This window comes from Desmodus rotundus, chromosome 1 (genome assembly GCF_022682495.2).
Source record: "Desmodus rotundus isolate HL8 chromosome 1, HLdesRot8A.1, whole genome shotgun sequence".
NCBI lineage: Eukaryota > Metazoa > Chordata > Mammalia > Chiroptera > Phyllostomidae > Desmodus > Desmodus rotundus.
In genome coordinates, this window is record NC_071387.1 from 149377845 (window position 1) to 149402736 (window position 24892).

Genomic DNA, 24892 nt, shown 5'->3' on the forward strand with positions numbered 1-24892 from the left:
GGAGTCTTCTACAGAAGGAAAAAGCAACTAATGTGTACTGAGCATCTACTCTGTGCTAGGACGGGCACTCGGCATCTCCCCATGTGGTCACATTTACACCCACGGAACCTCCAGGGGCACACACTGTCACCTTGTTCTATGGATAAAGAAACAGGGGATCTGAAAGGTGAGATCTTCCTCTGTCACACCACATATCAGGATTATAGCCTGTTGCCATAGAGCAGGCTATGTTGGAACTCGTTAAAAGCTGCCTGAGATCTTGAGATTCACATCAAGAAAGTCTCAATCCAATGCTCTAAAATTAAAACCACCACCACCACCAAAAAAAAAAAAAAAGGCAACAAAAGCAAGACAAAACCTTTCTATTCGAAACATGTCTGTTTTGTAAAATGACCAGACATACAATACCTATACGTGTCATCCTGTATTAGCAGCTGAAGACCAAGTCAAGGACAGGAGGCCAGCCCTGAAGCAGGGAAAGTTTCACTGGGAAAACAAGGCCATTTCACTGGGAATACGAAGCTAAGAGAAAGGTCAGAGACCGGATGTGTGGCAGGAGTGCAGAGGCAGGGAAACAAATCAGGTAAAGGGCTTTCCATTCCTCCCTCAAAAAGGAATAATTTTCTACTCTGACCAGTGTGACTCAGTTGATCAGGCATCATCCTGCAAAGAGAAAAGTCACTGGTGTGATTCCTGGTCAGGGCACATGCCTGGGTTGTGGGCTCATTCCCCATTTGGGGTTGGAGCACTTGTGAGAGGCAATCACCTGATGATTCTTTCACACATCAGTGTTTTTCTACCTCTCTTTCTCCCTCCCTTCCCCTCTCTAAAAATAAATAAATAGAAAACCTAGGTGAAATGGACAAATTTCTAGAAAAATATAATCTTCCAAAACTCAATGATGAAGAAGCAGAAAGCCTGAACAGACCAATAACAGCAGACAAAATTGAAGCAATAATCAAAAAACTCCCGACACACAAAAGCCCTGGACCAAATGGTTTCACGGGAGAATTCTACAAAGCATTTAAGGAAGAACTAACCTCTATCTATTACAGACTATTCAAAAAAATCCAGTAAGATGGAAGACTCCCAAACTCTTTTTGTGAAGCCAGCATCATTCTAATCCCAAAACCAGATAAAGACACAACGAAGAAAGAAAACTTCAGGCCAATATAGCTGATGAACATAGATGCTAAAATCCTCAACAAAATATTGGCAAACCACATCCAGCAATACATTAAAAAGATCATACACCATGACCAAGTGGGATTCACCCAGGGATGCAAGGATGGTACAATATTCACAAAACAATAAACATAATACATCACATAAATAACAGCAAAGACAAAAATCACATGATCATATCAATAGATGCGGAAAAAGCATTTGATAAGGTAAAGTACCCATTTATGATAAAAGCACTGAGCAAAGTGGGAATAGAGGGAGCATTCCTCAACATAATAAAGGCCATATATGAGAGAACTACAGCCAACATCATACTCAACGGGCAAAAACTAAAAACTTTCCCACTAAGATCAGGAACAAGACAAGGGTGTCCACTTTCACCACCTGTTTTCAACATAGTATTGGAAGTCCTAGCCACAGCAATCAGACAAGAAAAGGAAATAAAAGGCATCCAAATTGGAAAGGAGGAAACAAAACTGTCATTGTTTGCAGATGACATAATAGTGTACATAGAAAATCCTATAGACTCCACCATAAAGCTGCTTGACCTAATAAATGAATTTGGCAAAACAGTGGGATACAAAGTCAATATTCAGAAATCAAAGGCATTTTTGTATATCAACAATGAAATATCAGAAACTGAAACCAGGAAAAAAAATCACATTTGAAATAGCAACAAGAAAAATAAAATATCTAGGAATAAACCTAACCAAGGAGGTAAAAGACCTGTACTCAGAAAACTACACAACACTGAAGAAAGAAATTAAGGGAGACACAAACAAATGGAAACATATACTGTGTTCATGGATCGGAAGAATTAACATCATCAAAATGTCCATACTACGCAAAGCAATTTATAGATTCAATGTAATACCTATTAAAGTAACAATGGCATGTTTCACAGATATAGAATGAACACTTCAAAAAGTTATATGGAACCACAGACGACCCCAAATAGCTGCTGCAATGTTGAGAAAGAAGAGCAAAGTAGGAGGGATCACAATACCTGATATCACACAGCATTACAAGGCCACTGTAATAAAAACAGCCTGGCACTGGCATAAAAACAGGCACATAGACCAATGGAACAGATCAGAGAGTCCAGAAATAAACCCAAGTCTCTATGGTCAATTAATATTCAACAAAGGGGGCAGCAGCATAAAATGGAGCAAAAATAGCTTTTTCAACAAATGGTGTTGGGAGAGGTAGACGGCTACATGCAAAAAAATGAAACTCGATCACCAACGTACACCATACACAAAAATAAATTCAAGGTGGATAAAAGGCTTAAATATAAGTAGTAACACCATAAAAGTCCTAGAGGAAAACATTGGCAGGAAAATCTCAGACATTCCACGCAGCAATATTTTCACTGATATGTCCCCTAGAGCAAGGGACATAAAGGAAGGAATAAACAAATGGGATCTCATCAAAAAATAAAGCTTCTGCACGGCTAAAGAAAACAGCATTAAAATGAAAAGAGAACCAACAGTATGGGAAAAAATACTTGCCAATGATACCTCAGACAAGGGCCTGATCTCCAAAATATATAAAGAACTCACATGACTCCACTCTAAGAAGACAAGCAACCCAATTAAAAAATGGGCAAAGGACTTGAACAGGCATTTCTCCAAGGAGGACATACAGAGGGTCCAGAGACATATGAAAAGATGCTCAGCATCACTAGCCATCATAGAGATGCAAATTAAAACCACGATGAGATACCACGTCACACCTGTCAGAGTGGCCATCATAAACAAAGCAACAAACAACAAGTGCTGGAGAGGATGTGGAGAAAAGGGAACCCTAGTGCACTGTTGGTGGGAATGCAGACTGGTGCAGCCACTATGGAAAACAATATGGAATTTCCTCAGAAAACTAAAAACGGAACTGCCTTTTGACCCAGCAATTCCACTCCTAGGATTATATCCTAAGAACCCTGAAACACCAATCCGAAAGAACCTATGCACCCCAATGTTCATAGCAGCACAATTTACAATAGCCAAGTGCTAGAAGCAACCTAAGTACCCATCAGTAAATGAGTGGATCAAAAAACTATTGTACATTTATACAATGGAATACTACACAGCAGAAAGAAAGAAGGAGCTCCTATCCTTTGCAACAGCATGGATGAAACTGGAGAGCATTATGCTAAGTGAAATAAACCAGGCAGTGAAAGACAAATACCATATAATCTCATTTTTAATTGGAACCTAATCAACAAAATGAACAAGCAAGCAAAATATAACCAAAGACTTTGAAATTGAGAACAGGCTGACAGTGATCAGAGGGGAGAGGGGAGGAGATAATGGGGGAAAAGGGTGAAGGGTTTTTAGGAACAACTATAAAGGGCACATGGACAATAACAAGGGGGGAGTGGAAACAGGGGAAGGAGGTGGGGAGGGCTGGGTTGGTGGGGAGGGGTGGGGGGAAAAAGCAGAAAACTGTACTTGAACAACAATAAAAAATTGTTAAAAAATAAAAATAAAAATAAATCTTTTTTTAAGAAAAGGAATAATCTTCCAAACTATTTCCAGTCCCTGACATCACCACATATTTGTCATTACAGCTGTTTTGGTCCTCATTCTAGGAGATATCATTTATATGCTAACATCTCTGTCATGGCAAACCTAAACCTGTCAGAAAGTCAGCAAGAGCCAGGAGCAGTAAGGCCTGGAGCCTGTGCTCTCACCCACCTAGTAGGACTGGGTGGTTCAGTGTTTGGGCCCCTCCAGTTGTTACCCAGATGCACCCTGATACCTGCACAGACAGCGTAGACCTTGCACAGAATAAGTTAAAATCAACAAACGTCTACACATGTAAAAGAAGAAGGAAGGCTGAAACAAATGAGCTTCTTCAAGTCCAAAGCCGGCTATGAAAGAGGGCCCAATACTAGCATGCTTCTGAAATGTCTTTGCTTTATTAAAAAAAAATACATGGTTTCTTTTTGGGGGGTGACAGAAACATTCTGAAATTAAATTAAGGTGATGCTTGTACCACTCTGGGAATATATAAAGATATTAAATTATATGTAAATTTATGCTTTGTGAATTATATAGAAAAAAACATGTTTAAAAAACCAGTAAAGATTATTTGAAAACAACTTGAAAATTTTCTCTCTTCAATTTGAAGGCAAGGCCACAGAGATCAGTATTTGCGTGTCCAGCCGCAACTGTTCCAAACCCATGACGCAATAAAAAGTTATCTTGGTGCCCTCTGGACCTTCCCAGGTCACAGGGCTCAGCTCTCCCGAGTACCACCATCGCACCTGCAGGAAAGGCTTGTTTTGGGGGAGCCCCCTAAGAATCAGACCGTCAGCAGGGGGCCCTGTCCTTCGGGAAGGGCCACGAGTACCTGGGGCACATTTGGAAACACTCAAGCTAGATCCCAGGGATTCGGAGTGAGTTTGTTTAGGGTGGGGCCTGGCCAAGGACACATTTTTCTAAAATTCCCCAACTGATCCTAATATGCAGCTAGGATTGGAAATCACTGGTTTTGAGGGGAGACTGATGGCACCATGACAGGAAATGGAGGTTTCTGCTCCTCAAATCACCCCCGAGTCAGCCTGCAAGGGGGGCTCTCGGGCAGGCAGGCGCGGGCAGCTGTGCGCCTGCTGGGTGAGCTGAGTGCCCCGGGAAGGAGCGCAGGGCCTTGCGCCACACCAGCCTTTCCTGACTGATCCTGAGCCTTGCCCTGCACGTGGCTCACCGTACCTTCATGTCTGCACACAGGTCTCTATTTTCTCAGGAAAGCAAACAAATCAGCGCTTTATTGTGGGCTCTCTGGCTTACTGATTACTTCATAACTGGTATTTTGCCTTCCTAATCATGTTGTAAATTACACTCTTTTTTTTTCTAGTCCTGTGGTGGGGCTGTGATAAATCTTGATTAAATGACTACATCTCCACAAACTTCTAAATGTTCCCTGAGAAGCACCTTTGCTTTATTCAGGTCAATACACTAAATAAAAGAAGAACACACTGGGAAAAAAGTTAAGAGGCTATGTGCAAACTGATATTTCCTGCCAAATCCCTTAAACTCTATTCTTGTATGTATTTCGCTTGCTAAAACAAGATTGTTCAGCAAACAAGCAGGACCAAGATGTAAAGCTGCTTTGCTTTAACACAGCCTCCCTAGCGCAGACCTGGGCCTGTCACCTCCGGTGGACTCTGTGCCCTGAGCCTGTCCTGTTGGGGAAGCAGGGTGTTTGCTGGCTCCCTGGATTGATGGTCCCAGGCTGGGTTTGGCCAGTGAGAAGCACTGGAAGGAGCCTGGAGGTGATGGGTAGGTGGAGTTTCTCTCCCTCCTCTCTGCCTGTGGGAGCCTCTGCAGTAGGATCTCCTGAAGGACAGGCCAAGGGCGGTGCCAGCTTCTGCAGGGTGATTCAGCTCCTCCCTCTGTCTTTCAGCCTGGGAATGGTGGCAGCCTCCTGCAATTTCTAATCTCTGGGTTGTCTCACCCACCCCAGGTGGCTTCCTAGCCTCTTCTATAACCTGGGTAACCAGCTCCTTGCATTCCATTTCCTGACAAACTCTAGGACAGAAACAGCGTGGATCTGAAAGGCTGTGACCTTGGGCAAATAATTTAATCTTTCTGTGTGTGTGTTTTTTCTTCCTTGTAAAATGGAGCTAATGGTACCTACCTCCAGGGGCTGGCATATTTATGAAAGGAGCTGTTAATGAGGAGCCTGGCCCATTGCCTGGTTTAAGAATACCATAAAAGTTATTCCCCTGCCTTCTTTCTCTCTGGCACCAATCCAATTGTGGCGAATTATGAGTCAGTAAAATGAATATGAGATGTAAGCAGAAGTTTAAAAGGTCTCATTTTTCTAAGGTTATAAATATTAGAGCAGAAATTTTGTTTCTTACTTTTTATAAGTACCAAAGAACTAGGTTTATCTGGTAAGTTTATTACTTTGTCTATCTCATGGCTGTGTATATGTCACATTTCCATATTATATCTAAGGAAATGAAGTACACAGAGGTTAGAGAATCCATTTTTCCAAACAACCTACACTGAGTTGGCCACAGAGATGACACTTAAATGTGCGATTCCCACGTTTTAAAATACTTCGGGAGGGTGTGGGGTGTGCGCGTGGGTATGTGTGTGTTGGTGTGGCTGGGAGCTGGGTAAATAAAGCAAGACTGGCATAATGTGAAAATATTGATAATTACTGAAGCCAAGCGATGGGTACATGAGGAGTTCATTATATCATTCTCTTCTGTGATAACAATCTTTGAAAAATTTAGTCTTTTATCTCAAGATAATGCTTAGTCACCCAAAGGCATTATCCTAGTCATATTACTTGATTTTAATACTGAAAACCCCAAATTCATGGAGAAAACTAGTGTGAGAGGTATAATCTATTTATTTTTTAAAAATCAGTGAGTAGAGAAAGTCAAGAAAATGGTATATAAAAAATAGCAATATCAATAAAAAGATAACTTTAAAAGAAAGCAAAAAAAAATTCTAGAGCACAGAAATACAATAAATAAAATGAAAAATTCACTGCAGGGGTTTTCAAAGGCAGATTTGAGCAGGCAGAAGAAATATAATAACCTGAAGATGGGACAATTGAAATTACTGAGTCTGAGGAACAGAAAGAAAAATGGTTAAAGAAAAGTGAACAGAGCCTAAGGACCCTTTGTGGAAGTCCCAGAAGGAGAGAAGAGAAAAAGAGGCAGTAGATTATTTAAAGAAATAATATCCTGCCCTGGCAGGGTGGCTCAGTTGGTTGGAGCATCATCCCATACACCAAAACATTGTGGGTTCAATCGCCAGTCAGGGTACATACCTAGGATGCGGGCTCCATCCCTGGTCAGCGTGTGTACAGAAGGCAAATGATCGATGCTTCTCTCTCACGTCAATGTTTCTGTCCCTCTCTCTCTCTCTTTTCATTTCTTCTCTCTCTCTCTCTCTCTCTCTCTCCCTCCATCTCCCCCCCCTCCATCTTCCTCTCTCTCTAACATCAGTAAAACATATCCTTGGGTGAGGATTAAAAAAAAAAAAGAAATAATGGCCTAAAACTTCCCATATTTGATGAAAGATACGAATATAAACAAGAAGCTCAACACACTTCAAGTAGGATGAACTCAAATAAATCCACGTTATTAATCAAACTGTAGAAAGAAAAAGACACAGAAATAATCTTGAAAGCAGCAATAACACTGCAGATTTCTCATCAAAGACCTTAAAGGCAGTGGGCAAAGTATTGGTGAGCACGTGAATAAGTTGGAACCCCCGTGTACTACCGGTGGGAATGTTAAAAGGGTACAGCCACTTTGGAAAACAGTAAGGTGGTTCCTCAAAAAACAGCTAAAATGGAAGCAACCTAAGTGTCCATTCTCAGATGAATGGATAAACAAAATGTCATATACATATACACAATGGAATATTATTCAGCCTTAAAAAGGAAGAAAATTCTAATATATGCTCTAACGGATGAATCTTGGAGACATTATGCTAAGTAAAATAAGCCAGTCACAAAAAGGCAAATAGTGCCTGATTCCACTTACACGAGATTCCTAGAGTAGTCAAAATCATAGAAATGGGAAGTAGAACTGGCGTTGCCAGGGACTAAGCAGAGAGAGAAATGAGAAGTTAATAATCAAAAGGCCCAAAGTTTCAGTGAAGTGAGATGAACGGGCTGCGGAGGCCTGCGGCACAAGGAACCTGCAGGCGACACAAAGCACTGTGCACCTAACAGTTTGTCAAGAGGGTGGATCTCATGCTAATTTCTTAAAATTAGAATAAAAAAAGGAAAATGGTAAAGAACACAGATACTTGAATACAATGCTATATATTTGAATGTATGTATGTAAAACAAATGGGGATGTATGTCGAATGGATATAGAGTATCGATTTTTCAAGATAAAAAGAGTTCTGGAGATAGTGGTGATGGTTTCCTAAGAATATGAATGTACTTAATTCCACTGAACTTTATACTTAAAAAATAGTTAAGGTGATAATTCTATGTTATGTGTATTTTACCACAACAACAAAAAAAGACCGCAAGGAAAAACCAGAATAAAGATGGGCCACCTAGAGAAGTCTGGTATTCCACTGAGACAGCCTACTCGGAACTAATTACCCACCCCTTCACCTCAGAATCCCAGATGACCACCCACTGTTTCCACCCCAGCAAGCTGCATCATTCTTCAAAAAGCACTAGTAGAATATAATTAACTTTCTGGGAAGTGTCAAAACTGATTAAAGAACACTATCATCAGATGTCACTCTTAGTTTAAAAGTCTTATCTGCAATGGGAAGCAAAGTAACTCAGAAATTGCCAACCTAGAATGACGTGTCTAACCTCCGGTCTCTCTACCTTAAAGCCTGTGCCCTACTGGCATGCACTATAATTTGCATTCCTACTCCTCTGCATCACTGCAGCCATGTGGCCTGTCCAGCCACGGAAGGCCTGTGACAGATTTGTGCCTCCCACATGACTGGGCCCCTTGATCATACTGCCACCGGGCCATTGGGTCTAATTAGGCTAAGGAACACCTTTAATTAACATGGCCTAATGGAGTCCACTTAGGGCTCAGGAATGTGATTACTGCTGTAAACAAAATTTTCTTTTCATCATTACGATGTTCATCAACTCGAACTTTTTACATGAGTCTTCAGGTCGATGATACCGATGCTATCCAACGCGGAAACATACACTGTAATGTTTCACCAACTGGCTTTATATGAGGCATTCCCTTAAACAAACACATCACAGATATATCTTTTAATTATTTTATTTTATTCCACCTAGATTTTTATAGTTAGGTCATTCACAATTGTTTTTCAGTCTTTAAAGGGTCCCACCGGGGGTGGGGGCAAGGACTGAATGTGGGGGGTAGGGATGGGCAGGGCAGGGGAGAGTAATAGGGGAAAAATGGGGACAACTGCAATTGAACAACAATAAAAAAGCTTAAAAAATATTTAAAAGGTCCTATTAAAGGTATTTTAGTATAGGATTTACCAAAAGCATGATATATATTATACATATCACATACATTATACATAAATATAGAAATATATGCATATAGATCATGTATGTACATGTTATAATTTGGCTCCATGGACCTTTAGGGGATTTACTGGTGGCCTTCTGTTTGTATGTGGATGTGCATGTGTATTTTGTTGTAGAAAAATGGTCCTTAACTTTCATTTAATGTTCAAAATGGTCTGCGATCGCCCCCTCATAACCACCGTACAAAACTGGGTAGTACTGTCCGAAGCTGCACTCTCCAAATTTGCAGCCATCACTCAGTCGCCCACGCCTGTGGAGTACTTGAGATGTGGCAAGTGTGAACTAGATTTTGACAAATTCATGAGAAAGAAAATATAAAATAAATGATTTGTACATTGATTACATGTTAAATTTGTTTGGGATCTACCGGGTTACATAAAATATATTATTAGTATTAATTTTATCTGTTTATTTTTGCTTTTATGTGCCTGGTTAGAAAATTTAAAATTACATATGTGGCTCACTATATTTCTATTGGACAGTGCTAGTTTAGGAAAAGTCCAAGTTTGGCCACAGGCATATTGCTGATTTGAGGAGGTTCCTACTGGCGGACAATTTCTATAATACTATACTTCCAAAATTTCTATAGTACGATAGAAATTTCTATAATACTATAATTCAATTTCTATAATACTATAGTTCCAAAATTGGAAGATTTGCTAAGAGAGTTTTTAGTAAAAATGTCACACTACTCCTGAAAGTAACAGTTAAAAGCATAGATCTAAACTACTTTCACCCAAATATTCCCACATAATTTCCTTTAGAGAATCATGAGTTGCACAGAATTCTGATATCAGCTCTGAACCACTGACCCATATTTGCAGATAATTCATGTGATGCATTTTGATAAGAACCTCAGAATAATGACTGAAAGTAAACTTTTGCTTTTAACATACCAATAAGATGCTACATTTTAAAAGCCCAGAATACATAATGGGAAACATTTATGAAGAACTATTTCAAGAGAAACTGGAATTCCCAAAATTAAAGTTATATACGTACGGTACTCTGATTCATGACTCCAATGAGTAACTTATGCGACTCATTTTATAGGTATGGAAACAGGTTCAAAAAGGTTGACTCATCGTCTTGTTCTCCATTGTGTACTTGGAGGCTAGCACTTTGCCTGCCACATCGGAGATGCTCAGTAAATGGTCATTGGCTGATAAGTGATAGTTTGACAATTCCAACATAAGGGTTCTTTCTAATGGAGGTCTGATTACAACATCACTGCTTTTTTCCATACCACATGTTGGTAGAGAGTGGTGCATTTTACTAATTTTTTTAATCCTCCACAAATCGACTAGATATAAATATTTTCACTCTCTTGGTTAACACAACGTTTGTTTATTTGGGGGTGGGGTGGGAGCAATCTATTGTTAAATCCTGCCTTCTGGTTCCTGCACATTACAAGTGCCAGCTTGACTGGATATCACACCTAATTGGTTGGCCTGGTATTCAAAGCACTAAACAAATGGGGCATCTTTGTCCCTCATCCAAACTACAGTAATAGAGCAGTGCAACCCACCCCCTCCGCCCCCCCTCTCCACACACACAAGGGTCTTAACCTCACTCAGTTGCTTCTGCTCCTTGGAGTTTGGGGTTTTCTCCTTGCCCCCATCCCAGCTGCCTCCATTCCTTGGAATGCACGACAAAGACCATTTCTCTAAAAGTTTTAAGCTTTACTCATGGATTACAAACACACACTAGGTATTAGCTCTGAAGAGCCGAGTCCGAGTTCATCCAGGAATCCGAGTCCTGGGGCGGAATTCCTCCAGCATAATTCCTGTTTCATTCAACTTCTGAGCGTGAGCTGAGCCTGGCGCTTCAGCTCCCACAGACTCGCACGCCCGGGCGCGCTCCCACATACCACTTCAGGGTGAGTCTCGGCCTCTCCGGAAGCCTAACCTGAAGATCTGAGAGGAGGTCGCGCCCGGTCGCCACCTCTCCCCCGCCAAACCCCGGACGAACACTACCTCGTCCGCATGCCCAGAAAGGCAAAGAGAACACATTCCCTTCCCGGTCCTGCCCGAGAACAATCGCTTCTATTTACCGTCTTGTACCACCAACTTGCGAATGCCATGGTGATAACCGGTTTGCTCCGAGCCGTGCAGCGCAGGACCCGGCGAGGAATCGGGGTGCGGTGCTGAAGGCGCGGGGCTCGCACTCCAGCTGCCCTGGACTTGGCTGGCACTGAGTTCTGTAAGTCCTGCTGCTGTCAGGTGGGCGGGCACCTGGGCTATGCCCTACACAGGCCCCGCCCCAAACCGGCTGGCCCCTCCCCCCAGATTTGGCTCCCCGCTGCTTAGAAAAGAAGTGTTATTGCTCCTTGCTGCCACGCCCTGCAGTCCTGACTTTACTCCGAAGGCGGGATCCCGCAGTCCAATTGAAACCCTCTACCCACCTTGGGCGTGTGGGGGGAGGCCAGGGGGAGGCCGAACTTTGGTCCCCTTTCATCTCCATATCATTTCACTCGAGGCTCACCGACCCACTTTTCCTGTTGCGGACCACCCACTTATGTGCCTCGCGCCACGCCCAGCGCCTTAGCCCCGGCCCGGGAATCCCCGGCCACCTCCAGCCACCTGCCATGCAGCGGGCACCGAGTCCCGCACCCTTCTCAAGGATGGGAAGGGGCGCACTGGGCGGCGGTCCAGGCAGGCTACACCCAGAGGAGGCGGCCCAGGGCTTCCGAGTGGGTGTCCTCCCAGAGCGTCTAGGGCAGGAGCGCCACTCACCTCTTGGGTGCGGCGGGCCGCTGCGGCACGCCGGGGCCGCGGGGAGGCAGCGGGCTTCTGGGCCGGCTGGGACATGGCGAGGCGGCGAGGAGCGCTGCCTCCGGGAGGGCGCAGCGGAGACTGGAAAGGAGGCTGGGGCGGGGAGGGGCTGGCGGGCGCGCCCGTGAGGCAGCTTTTCCGACCCAACCCCGGGCCTGTGCAGGGGCTGCCCCAAGCCTCGCTGGGCCCTCCCCTTCCTGCCCGCGGCGGGCCCCAGCGGTTGGGGCCTGAAACTTAACACGCTCTGCCCCCTGTCTCCACTCGGTGACCGTCCCCGCACCCCCCTCCCCGGGACTGCTCAGTTCCCTGTGGGCCACAGAGAGGAGGGGCCGGAGGTCGTGGGGTTCCTCCTCCGACCTGCCCAGACTTACCGTGCAGTCTTGCGACGGGAGAGCGGGACCCGGGCGTGGCCGTCTGCGCCTGGACCCTTCTTCCTAAGAAATAGACTGCTTTTATACAATCTACCCTGGCCTGGCTGGAAGAATTTACCAACTCAAATCTGGCCCAAGCCTGCCCCGTCTGGATAACAAAGCGGATCACAAAAACAAATTGGTCTGTGTGTCAACGTTGTGTGTGTGCGCGCGCCCCTGTGTACATTTTCTGTCATTTTACTTTGGGGTCTTGGGGGTGGGGCGACAATTTGGAAAGTTTAATAATGTTATATGGGGAGGAAACTGTAGGTCCCAATCCAAACCGAAGAGCAATCCCAAATTTAAAATTCTATAGTTCTTCTGCAGCCTGGAGCCTTTGTTTCTGAGGCTGGATTGCTTTTGTCTTTGGCTCAGCTGAAACAGCACTTCCTGGTTTGGGGGTGGAAGTGACATGTAAGGAGCCTGAGTAGAAAACGCTCAGCTGCAGAGGCTGTCAGGCTGCGGTTGCTGCTGGTTTGTGATCAGACCTGACCAAAAAAACAAAAACAAAAACTTACCTTGCAATGGCACTGACACTTCGGGCCTTAGGGTCACCACTCTCTACAGTGTTGTGTTTTAGGCAGCTGGAGAGAGGGAGGGGCCGGATTATAGAGAAAGATTTGTCATGTTATAGGGATCTTGGCAGAATGGAATTCTTGCTTTTTCTCATTTTTAAGGATTCTGACTTTCCTTTACTCAAGAGACTAGCTAGCCTCATTCTTAATGGGGGGAGCAGGGAGGAATGATTTAAATGCACTTCCTCCTAAAGGGTTCTGCTTGCTGTGTAGGTATGTAGTACTGTATTCAACAGGCTGCAGTTTGTTGGAATTTATACATAAAAGATGAAACAACCTGGCTATGGGGTCTGTGATTGTCATTTCAAGAAAAACTGATGGCATAATTACATGCATAATTGGGGAAAATATCATAAGCCTTAAAAAATACTCTTATAATTGTGACCAAACAACTACAGTAATGTAAGCCAACACTGAAACCAGAGGGGTGAGGTGATACAGCCCCACCTCAGGCCCAGGAACTGGAAGCATTTTCTAACTCAGGAGCCCAGAGGCCCTAGATTCAGGTTTGAGGGCCCAGAGTAACTTATTCTAACTCTCGAAGAACGGTTCCCATTACAGTTTGAGGTGTTTTCTAATGGAGAATTTAAACCAGTTAGTTTTATATTTCCCGAAAGTCTTCCATGTACATCACTGTGAAAGAAATTGTAGAGGGAGTGATAATAGAGATTTAAATACACCTTCCTTGCCCTCCAGAGACTTACAGTTCAGCTGAAGTCACATGACATATATAATGCACAATCATTTGGGTGTCATTGAGAGACATACAATGTGTGAATGAGTACAAGTGTGCTTTGGGAGTTTGGAGTTCTTGAGTTTTGGTGATTATCTGAAGGGAAAGGATGTGGACTGAAGAAGAAAGGGTTAAGGCAGTTCAGGAAATAAAAAGATGCCCACACACCTGGCTGGAGTTGCTGGTCTAAGTTCAGGAGTAAACCCTCCATTTATCAACTTAATTATTAAGCATCTACACTGTGTTTGTGATGTAGTCGATACCAGAATCTGTAAGAGATAATGACCTTAGCCCTTAGGCTTTGTTTAGGAAACCCATGTAAGCAGAACATTTGCAGGCTAAGTCAGGCATTGATTTGACGACTATGAGTAGAGAAGAATTTCAAAGCAGTTGAAGAAGAGCATGACAGTCTCACTTTCTCTTGTAGTCAGTGAGGAACTTGAAATTTTAATACCAGCACCAGCATCTGAGCATCTTGGGGAAGCTCATTTTAAATATGTATGGCAACCTCTGCTACATTTTTATTTGCACACATTATAAGAATTGCATTCCTTTATTCACTCAGTAACAGGATGCCTGCTATGTGTCAGGCTCTGCGGAGGTACCAGGGACCTCTTATACTCGAAGGCCTCACAGTCCAGTAGAAAGACAAACCAATAAATAAACAAGCACGTGACAGTGGGATAAGGGCTACCGCCGGCAGAGGTATTTTAGAGTGCTGTGGGGTCCAGAGGAGGGGCATTTCATTCTGACCTACGGGTGGGTGAGCTGTGGGGGGGGGGCTCGTCTTCCTCCCCCCATGTTTGACTTGAGTGAGTTGAAACCCCCTGCAAGTATTTTATCTCTTCCTCTTCATCCCCATAATTGTTCAGGAATTTATCACTTCTGATCAGGAAACATATAAAATTAGAAAAATACAGGATGGAGTCCCAAGAAGACAGTGGAGCCCAAGACGGAGCTTCGTGGGGTAGCCGGAAATTAACAGAGAAGTGGGCGCCAAAGGCCGAGGGAGGGGGCCATCTGAAAGGAAAGGCTGGTCCACAGCATCAAATGTCACTCAAAGTAGGGTCAGACAATGTATGAAGAGGGTCCTTTGACGGTTTGATCTGACAGCTGAGAGGTTTTTTGGTAACACAGCCAGTGGGTAAAATTGAGGAGACAGAGAGTTTCCCTGAGCTACTCACAGTTTGGACAGTCCCTTCACTTTGAGTGATACTTCTACACCAGCGTGTACCCTGGGAAGGGAAGTTACCCCCAGAAAATCTAAAACTTCTGGCTGGCATCCCAGTGTCCTCCAAATGCACTGAAACTTATTTGTCCTAGCTGCCATCTCGAGACTCTCAGTCAAGTTTGCTCCATTCCATAGTGATGTTTACCTGAGTAAACCAGAAAGAAACCAAATTCATGTAAGTAGGCAAAGACTAACTAGCAAAATATGCAAAGGCTCTCAGCCTCCTTTCCCTTGTAACACGTGTATCGGTTTGCCCAAAATGTTTGTTTAGTTTTTTCTGTAACTTTAACTTTATTAATCTGGATATTTTGAGTGTGTTGAGTATGTTGGTTATCTCCCGCTATTGGCTTCTAGTGGGTAGAGGCCAGGGGAGCTGCTAAACATCTTCCAATGTGTAAGACAGCCCCACAGCCAAGAATTGTTTTTGCAAAAATGTCAAGAGTACCAAGAAAATTCACAAACCATTTTTGATATGTTTGATCAGTCACAGCACCTTCTCCATACACTGCACACATCTTTTTGTGCATTTCAGTTGTGTTTTTACCTTTCTTGAAATAATAAAGCATAATAAGCCAAAAATGTTGCACATTTTCTTCCACCTTCAATATTGAAATGGTTGCACACAATCCACCAATTTTGATAAGTTTATTTTTAAGATTTTATTTATTTTTTAGAGAGGGGAAGGGAGGGAGAAAGAGGAGAGAAACATCAATGCATGGTTGCCTCTTGTGCGTCCCCTACTGGGGACATGGCCCACCTCCCAGGCGTGTGCCCTAGACTGGGAATCAAACTCGCAACCCTTTGATTTGCAGGCCGGCATTCAACCACTGAGCCGCAGCAGCCAAGGCCAAATTTGATAAGTTTTTTAAAAATTCATGCTGATAAGACAGCTGTCACAATACAATCTAACAAAATTGTTTTGAATGAAGTTAAAGACAACTAAGTGCTACTGGAACTATTGTACGGAAAAAACTAACGGAACTTTTTGGCCAGCCCGATATCTGAATAGGAACTTCATGCTTCTGACTGTAGACTGAAGCATTCTACAGGAGAATGGCTTCAGTGGTGAAGTTCTATGCACAAAGCAGAGGAAGATGCTAGCTAGTTGCAGAACAGGTTTACACAACAGGAGCCGTGCTATGTGCTATGGTCTGAATGTTTGTGTCCCCCTCAAATTCATATGTTGGAATCCTAATGATGGCGTTAGTAGGTGGGGGCCTCTGGAAAGTGACTAGGTCATGAGGGCGGAGCTTAATGCCCTGATAAAAGATGCCCAAGAGGGCTCCCCTGCCCCTTCTGTCCTGTGAGGAAATAGAGAAAGTCTGCAGTTCAGAAGAAGTCCCTCATGCAAACGCGCTGGCACCCTGACTCGGACGTCCAGCTCCAGAACTGAGAGATACACTTCTGTTGTTTCTAAGCTCCCTCCCTGGCCCACAGTATTTTGTTGTAGCACCCCAAACGGACTAAGGCACTGTGCTTCTCAGATCAAACGGACTTGTGCGTGGACGGCAGATGGGGTAGGGGCAGGGAAGGAGAAAGAATGGAGAGGGGAGGATGGAGGGACAGAGGCAGAAGAGGAAAAAAGAGAATAAACAGTAGAGGAAGTAGTTTGAAATGTTCACTGCTACCAGGCAAGAACTTGCGTCACACACATACCTACGGTTAGGCCTTCAGGGTTTATGTCTCATCCTTTGTGTCCCTCCAGTTAGTAAAACGTGTGCAAAATACTTTCAGGCCTATTCCTCAGCCTGACACAATTTCCTGCTTCTTGTCCACGTGGACCAAAGGGGGCTGAGAGTACATCTCCTTTTCAGGGCTTTCTTATAGAGTGTTCTTGGGATTAAATGCCTGAAGAAGGGAGGTAAGGACTGGGCAGAGGCAGAGGCTGAGCTGGGACATGGACCCAGGAAAAGCCTCAGATAACCCTGCAGGGAATGATGAAGAGGGGATGCGCTTTAGAGACGGCCTCAGTTGGCAAGAAAGGACCGAGCCTTTCTAAGCCCAAATCAAGCAGTCCCTGGCTATGGTTGAGGAGGAAGGGGTGTGGCTGTAGGGGAGGAAGGTGGCTCCCTTAAACCGTGGCAACCTCTACAGGGAGCCGAAAGATCAGTGCTCTCTGCTGGTGGCACTCCAGAAACTGAGATAAGGGCCCTTTCATTCCTGGAGGGGACTCAGGCAGCTGTTCACATTCACTGCGCTCCTCAATGCTACATAACATCATAAAATTTTGCAAGGAGAATGGAGGAGGGCATCAGTATTGCAAAAGCATGTTGTCAAGTTGCTCTTTAACAGATTAATTTTGAAAATATTACTCATTCAATTAAATTTCTCCCCCTCTTATAATGACTTCTGCCTTCAAGAGGGGCCACTAAAGAACAGTTTATTTCACAGAGCAGCCATGCTGTTAATACGACTACCTGGACATCGAGAAACAACAATTTCACAATTGTGACCCCTAAGAACGGTTAAAAATAAAGGGAAAATAAGATTTTTATTTTCTAGTTTTATCTAGTGACATTAAAACAAAGAAAGATTTTGCTCCATGGGTCCGACAGCAGGCAAGGAGGTGGGTATAAGATACCTACTCGCCAGGAAGCTCCCTAAGAGCCCTCAGCTGTCTTCTTTCATTGCTGATATCCCTTAGGTTTGCAACTCCCATCCTCGGGGTACGGGCTTATGAAGAGCTTAGTTCTCAGATGGTACAATCTTCTGACCCACAACTAGCACCGTGAGGATCATTTCAGTGTTTACAGTCCTAGATGGCCTCTCGGTGCCAACAGGTGAAGTGAGTTGCCTTCGAGCTCCCAGCTAAGTACCAGAGCTGTGATTCAGACCTAGATTTATTTAACAGAGCCCAAAGCACAGGCCCTTCACCAGCACCCAATCCTACCTGCAGGAGTGGCCTAGGCAGGTCAGGCGACCACTCTCGGGGGTGGTCCGGAGAGAGCTTGTGATTCAGGTCACAGACGGACGTTCTAGACAACCCGGTTTCCCTCCCGACTTTGTTTGCCTGTGCCATGTTTGATAATCAAAGTAAATGGTTCACAAGGATATTTTTAAGCAAAGACAATTCGTTTAATATCATTTTAGCCAAAGCATTAAATGGTGCTCAATTAAAACCCTGGGGGAAGGACATAAAGCAGAAAATGAAGTGAGTAACCACAGCGTCGTGCCTAATTGCAAGTTTAGCTGCAGATACAATCAGCGCATGGCACTCCTACACGGTGGAAACTATATGTTTAGAGATTCCTCTGTGAAGCCTCCACGTAAACCTCCTGTGTCATAGAGCCTCCCCGCTTGCAGCACTTGGCCGAACCTGCTCAACGAATGAGTGTGTACCATTTGTTTATTTTAAGGCTCACACTTGACATGCATCCTCTGGACACGTGATTTTCTTACCTATATTAAAATGATGCAATAAAAAATATAAGGTGTGATACTTGAAGTATCCTGGGGCGAAAAAAAGGCTGGTGACAGAAATGGTAGTCACAGGGACTCCAGCAACGCAAGGCAGACTACTGCCTCTTTCAGAAAGAGCTCACACACTCACACATAGTACAAGCTTCTACGTGCTACTCAAGAATAAGTCAATCAATTAGTAACTCACTATTATATCAGCATTATGGAGACAGAAATATGAAGAGTAAGAAAAGACAAAAAAGTATTATATGAGTCTTCAAGTATATTGCCACACATTCAGTAGCAGAGCAAACCTGAATAAATGAGAAAAATTTAATATCATTTAGGTTTGTGCTAAATTTTGGAAGGACTCAAATTATGGAAGTCCTTAAAAGTCAGGTCAAGGAGCTTAGACTTTTCCTTTTAATATTTTTATTGTACAGTATGTGTTTATCATAGAAATAATTAGGAAAACAAAACCAGGAAAAACAAAACTGAAATAAAATTACCCCCAAATCCCAATATGCAGTTAAGTTATTGATACATCGCTTTATCTTTATCTATAGCTCCATTATATGCATGCTATTTTGTCAATGCATTTTCACCTAATATAGGAACCTGAATATTTTTGTTGTCAATAAATATGTATTAGAATTATTTGAAGCTCTCAGAAAAGGAAGAGAAAACTGTGGAGGTGAGTGGATTGGCCAGGCCTCATGGTAGGCGGGCTTGTGCTGGCCCCTGAAGAATATGCAGGAGTTAGATAACCAGGGGACAAGACTGTCCAGGAAGTGCAACGTGGAAAACTGCAGGGAAAGGGACAGGAGAGTGGCTCGCGCGTGTGTCAGTGGGGAGACTCCCGAGGGGGGAGAGAGCTGACTTCCTGTGGGAAGGGCAAGTAAGGCTGGGGCAAGGATGGACACAGGTAAAAGGAGGGTTTAGGGAAACTTTATCACCTCTGTGAATCAAACAGGGAGGAGTGGGTTTGATTGGTGGCCCACAGTCGTTCTCCATAAAGAGAATAACGGATGTGATGTGCAGTAGTGAGAGGAGTGATTTTCTAGTTATGCTGAGTTTGCTGAGACTCTTTTGTTGTTAAGTATCAGAAAAAGTCAACTGTGTAAGTTCAGACAAAAACAAAGAGGACAAATTAGTTACAAGGAAATAAGGGACCTCCCAGAACTAAAGAGTTGAAATGCAGCTGGGGCCTCACCGCAGACTGGAACTCAGAGCTGGAAGGCTCCAAGGAAGCTTAGCCTCCTCTGTTTCCCTCTATCTCTCTGCTTCCCTCCAGGACCTGCTGTGTATGATCTTTCTGTGCAGGCTGGCTTTCTGGGTTGTCACTTCCCACAGGAATCCCAAGGCCACATGCTTGTTACAGGTGCTGCCACTTAGAAGCCTGTCTCCTTAGTTTCCCTATCCAGTCCCCACATCCCCATGAGGAAAGCAAACCTGTTTGAGTCAGTTCAAGTCAGGCCTACCCTTGGTCCCATCATCTCTCAGTGGGAGGAAGGGAGTAGAGTGATGAGGCCATAATGGGCTCTAGGAAACTACTCCGGGGAGGAGGAACTGGAGCGTGCTGGGAGGACACTCCGCACAGTCCTGCTGCATGCTCTCAACTCTCTCCTCTCCCACTCTCGTATGCACTGCATTAAAAACAAACCAAGACTATGCAAGTGCCCAGAATGACCCTGAGTGTTGTAATTGAAGAGATACTTTTTTCAATAAAAAGAAATCTGGACATTGGATGGGCGTGCTGTCCACTGAGGAGCCTCTTGGAAAGAGCACATTGTCCTCACATGACAATCTGAGCCTCAAACAACAGAAATATATGGGGGAAATATACAAATAAACCCAATGCCATTATTTATGTGGTGTGAGGTGATCTGAAACAAGAAGGAGCAAGAGTATTATAAACACCAAAGAGAGGGGACATTAGGCATATGTTGATACACAAAATCTTACTCTGCATGATGACTTCCTTTCTTCGTTAAATCTAACCAAAGTATTTGCAGGAACATGCGGTTTGGGTGTGGTAGTAAAAGCCTGGGTGAGTCATGCTGATGACCGATTGTGGTTTATTTCTCTCTATAGAGAGGAAATATGGTTTGCTCAGCATATCAGTCCAGCTTAATACCTTCAGGATATAACTACAAGAAATACTTATTAATGGGTAAAAGGCATACTGAAAGAAGAAATGAGGGCAAGGATGAAGGAAAAGCCAGATGACTATTCTTCAAGTGGGAGAGGTAGATTAGGACACATAGGAAGGATGAGATAAATAATACGAACACTTCTATATCACAACAATTTAATAACTCTTATAAATCAAAGTTGATTCCTGTCAACCACTTTAAGGTCTTGGTAAATTCCAGACATTAACAACACACTAAAGGATAATCTGTTTTTGTCAACCACTGAAGCAAGCTGTTTGTCTTTGAGAGAATCGGGCTGCTACAATTTTTATATAGAAAATCGACTCAACAAAATACTGTGTGTAAGTGGGAGAACAATGGAAGTTAGAGGAAAGCAGGCAGATTTGAAGGATATAACTCAAGAGAAACACTTGCCACCCAGAACATGTAATTGTGTGACTCAGTTTCTGGTGCTGCCTTTGGGTCGGAGGGACCACAGCGGGCATGCGATCACCTCGGGATGGGACCACTGCAGGACTTTGGGTTTGGTGTATTCATTACCATGAACATATCATCCCAAACTTATTTTCTCTGATGTCTAGGAAATGCTGGAGTGGTGTCAAATAAGCAGACATTATATCAGCACAAACACAAACAAAACACATATCTCAATCAAGTTTGTATTTCCTGAGGAAATGGAAAAAAGCACCCATTCTTCGGGATGAACACATCAGGCTGCACCCTGGCTGCCAACTCAGCCAGCAGTCTGGATCTGGATCAGGGATTTCCTGGAGCACTGCCCAGCGGTGGGCCGTCCTTGGGTCTGGAGAGTGGCTGGAATGCTGGCTGAATGGGGACAGACCTAAAACATTCATCAGCTGGAAGGAGGCTGCTTCTGACTTCAGCCAAAATTGGTTTGCCCCAGTCCAGAGAATACTCTGGGATTTAAATTTTTTTTCACTTAATAATAACAAATGCAATGCAATAATTGCAACCAGCATTAGTACACAATTATTATACATGATGTACTGTACTAAGTGCTTTAATACTACTATCCAGGGTTCTTCTGGAGAACGCACATCGTTTTGTTTCTGGAGAATAACCCTAGAAAGTAGGCATCTAGTTTTATTATCCGAGGGTAACAGATAAAGGAAGTGAGGTTCAGAGTGAGCGGGTAAGTTGCTCCAGGTTAGACAGCTAGCGGTGGAGCTGGGATGTGAACACAGCTGCGGGCATCTGAAGCTCTTACGCGTTACCCGCTAGGCTTTCTGTTCACCCACTGCGCCAAAAATACGACGGCCTCCAACACATGGGACTGATGCTTCCTCTGGTGTTCACTGGTCTCTGTTATTTACCACTCTGTGGAAATTCTGATTCAAGCACATACCCGTTTGAAAATCTATTACAAATTCTTTTGTAAGAATAATTTTTAAATTTTAGAATAGTTTCAGATTTACAAAAGGGTTGCAAAGATAGTGTGGAGAGTTTCCCGTATTGTTAACACCACACATTACCGTGATACGTTTGTCACACCAGATGAACACATATTGGTACGATACTATTAACTAAACCAGACTTTATTCTGATTTCCTTAGTTTCCCCCGATGTTCTTTTTCTCTTCCAGAGCCCCGTCCAGGACACCACATCGCATTTAGCCACCGTGTCTCATTAGGCTCCTCTGGGCTGTGAAAGCTTCTCAGACTTTCCTTGTGTTTGATGACTGTGACATTTTGAAGAATATTGCTCAGGTATTTAAAGAAGGTCCCTCACTTTGGGTTTGTCTGATGATGTTTCCCTCGTCAGGGGTTATGGATTTGGGGGGAGGGACCATCGAAACAAGGGTCATTCTTACAGCATCGTGTCAAGGGTGCCTACCTTCAGCGTGATTTATCACTGACCATGTTAATCTGGATCCCCTGGCTAGTTGTAGTGTTTGCCATGTTCCTCAGCTGTAAATTTACTTTCTTACACTTACCTGTACTACTCGGAAGCAAGCCACTAGGCACAGCCCACATTCAAGGGGTGGAGAGTTAAGCTCTATGTCCTCCAGGAGGAAGTGTCTACATAAATTAGTTGTAGCTCTTGTGTATAGGAAACACGTCTCTTCTCCCCTACTTATTTATTTACTCAACCATTTATTTGTGGCAGCATGGACTTATGGACAGTTAGTCTGTACTTGGGTTACAGCTTATACCACGTTACCTATTGTGGCACTCAAATGGCTGCAGTTTTGGCCATTGGGAGCTCTTTCAGGCCAGCTCTGTTGCATCCTTCTGTTTCTGAACACCACTTTCTGGCACTGCCAGATGCATCAGGTCCTCCTGTGCATTTCCTGCCACAGCACTGCTGTTAGCCATTGCTTCACGGCATCCTGATTCCTTGTACAGGAAAACGGTGTTAGAAATCAAAACCTCGGTGCTGGGTGTGAGGTGTTATTGCTTCTAGGACAGACTCTAGGGACAGGGCTGGGAAAGATATGCATGCAGGCTAACCCACGCTCACACACAGATCTATAATTTTTACTGTATCCATCTGTAATTAGAGTAAGCGTAACATGAGCTTCCTATTTTTATACATTATTAAAATTAAATGATGTATTGGTGAGAATGCATGGAAACAGGGAATCAGATAATTGTCAATATCTATAAAAATGACAAATGTACCTACCATTTGAGCCAGCAATAACTTCTAGAAATATATATGGCAGATATATTGCACATGTACAAAATGGTCTGTGAGCAAGGCCATTGTTTTTAATTGAAGTATTTCTTTTAATAAGAATGTTTTGGAAACAACCTAAACTTCCATCCATAGGACATTATTGAGTAAATTATGGTACACACAGCCATTTAAAAAGAATGGGAAACACCTTCTGTATTACTATGGAATGCTCTCCAAGGTATAGTCAATAAAAAGCTAAGTGCAGAGCAACACTGGGGGGGAAATGCTGCTCTTTGGCTAAAAGGGGAGGAAAAAAAGAAAACGCTGTGTGTGTGCTGGAGTATGTATGAAGTACCTATGGAAGCTGACAGGAAACCAGTCCCCCAGCTGCCCGCCGGAGGGCAGGGTGAGAGGAAACGCTTTTCCCAGATATCATTTTACCTTTTTAAAAGCTTACATATGTAAACGTATTGCATGGTTTAAAAATAAATAACTTAAAATATACATCATTGGTCAACAGACAATCCTTACTCACCCCTAATTTTGGTGGTAGGTTTTTTTTTCAATTTTTAAATTATTTTATTGTCGTTCAATTACAGTTGTCTGCCTTTTCTCTCCATCCCTCCACCCCACCCCAGCCAAACCCACCTCCCTCCTCCCCTGCTTCCACCCTCCCCCTTGGTTTTGTCCATGTGTCCTTTATAGTAGTTCCTGAAAACCCTTCTCCCCACTGTCCTTTCCCCCTCCCCTCTGGCTATTGTTAGATTGTTCTTAACTTCAATGTCTCTGGTTATACTTTGTTTGCTTTTTTTCTTCTGTTGATTATGTTCCAGTTAAAGGTAAGATCCTGTGGTATTTGTCCCTCACTGGCTGGCTTATTTCACTTAGCATAATGTTCTCCAGTTCCATCCATGCTGTCACAAAGGGTATAAACTCCTTAAATTAACTTTATCATAGGTGTGTATACATAGTAAAAATATAGGCTTTGATAAAATAATGAACAAAATCTCAATTTCTTGAAACGTAAGATTTTAAATAGAAGTAAGGCTGATACTATCCTTTTGTGAATAAGGAAACTTGGGTCATGGGGGATCACACTGGGATCTAAGCCTCTCTGACTCTTAGACACCTGCTCCTTCCACAAGGCCATCCACCTGGACGAAATAGAAACTGGCGTTCCCGAGATTACACACGAGTTATTGAGAGAAACCAGGGTTTTAGGAAGCAGTAGGGGGGAGGAATTGATGATAGGAAAAGAGTAGAGGGAATCAAGCCATCTAAGTTTATTTACTATGAGTCAAGCTGAAGAATCTTTAAAATAATCTGAAGCAGAAGCAGTTTTCTAAGTACGCACAGATGAGTGCCATTTAATACATGGAAGGAGGAATTGAGTGGCAGTAGCCCAGTCTTGGAGTAGCTAATGGGATGGAGGCTGAGCATCTGTTCCTAATTTTCACTAGGACCTAACAAATGCATGGAGCTTAGGTCACAATGAGAGATACAGTACTTTGGTACACAATGGGACACATTTTCTGATGTGAAAGTTGCTTTGGAATTGAAAAGTTACCATGAATATTAGAGTCTATATATCTAGAAACTTTAAAATATAGCTTAAAATCAGACTAGGATGGCTTGTTCTTTATCCTGCCTCAGCCCAGAGACATGAAGTCCAACCATTCAAGATCCCATCCAATCTCTGATTCTATAAATAGTCCCCAATTCCCAGTCAACTCGGATAGTGATTGTATCTAAATTTTTCTTCAGTGT

The 24892-nt window shown here is 43.3% G+C and overlaps 1 protein-coding gene across 8 annotated transcripts in view; it reads right to left on the minus strand.

Annotated features, from left to right (window-relative positions):
- The window catches only part of CAST (calpastatin), a 130083-nt gene extending 117953 nt beyond the window's left edge, over window positions 1-12130 (minus strand). For 3 of the 8 annotated variants that reach the window (XM_045197883.3, XM_045197885.3, XM_045197884.3), the window contains exon 1: window positions 11943-12122. In XM_045197883.3, coding sequence (XP_045053818.2) covers window positions 11943-12017 — 75 coding nt within the window. In that variant the 5' untranslated portion in view covers window positions 12018-12122. Of the gene's footprint in view, window positions 1-11260; window positions 11405-11942 lie in introns of those variants that run through there. The other 5 variants (XM_045197887.3, XM_045197882.3, XM_045197886.3 and 2 more) reach the window with 5 other exon arrangements.
- Window positions 12131-24892: the final 12762 nt, after the last annotated feature.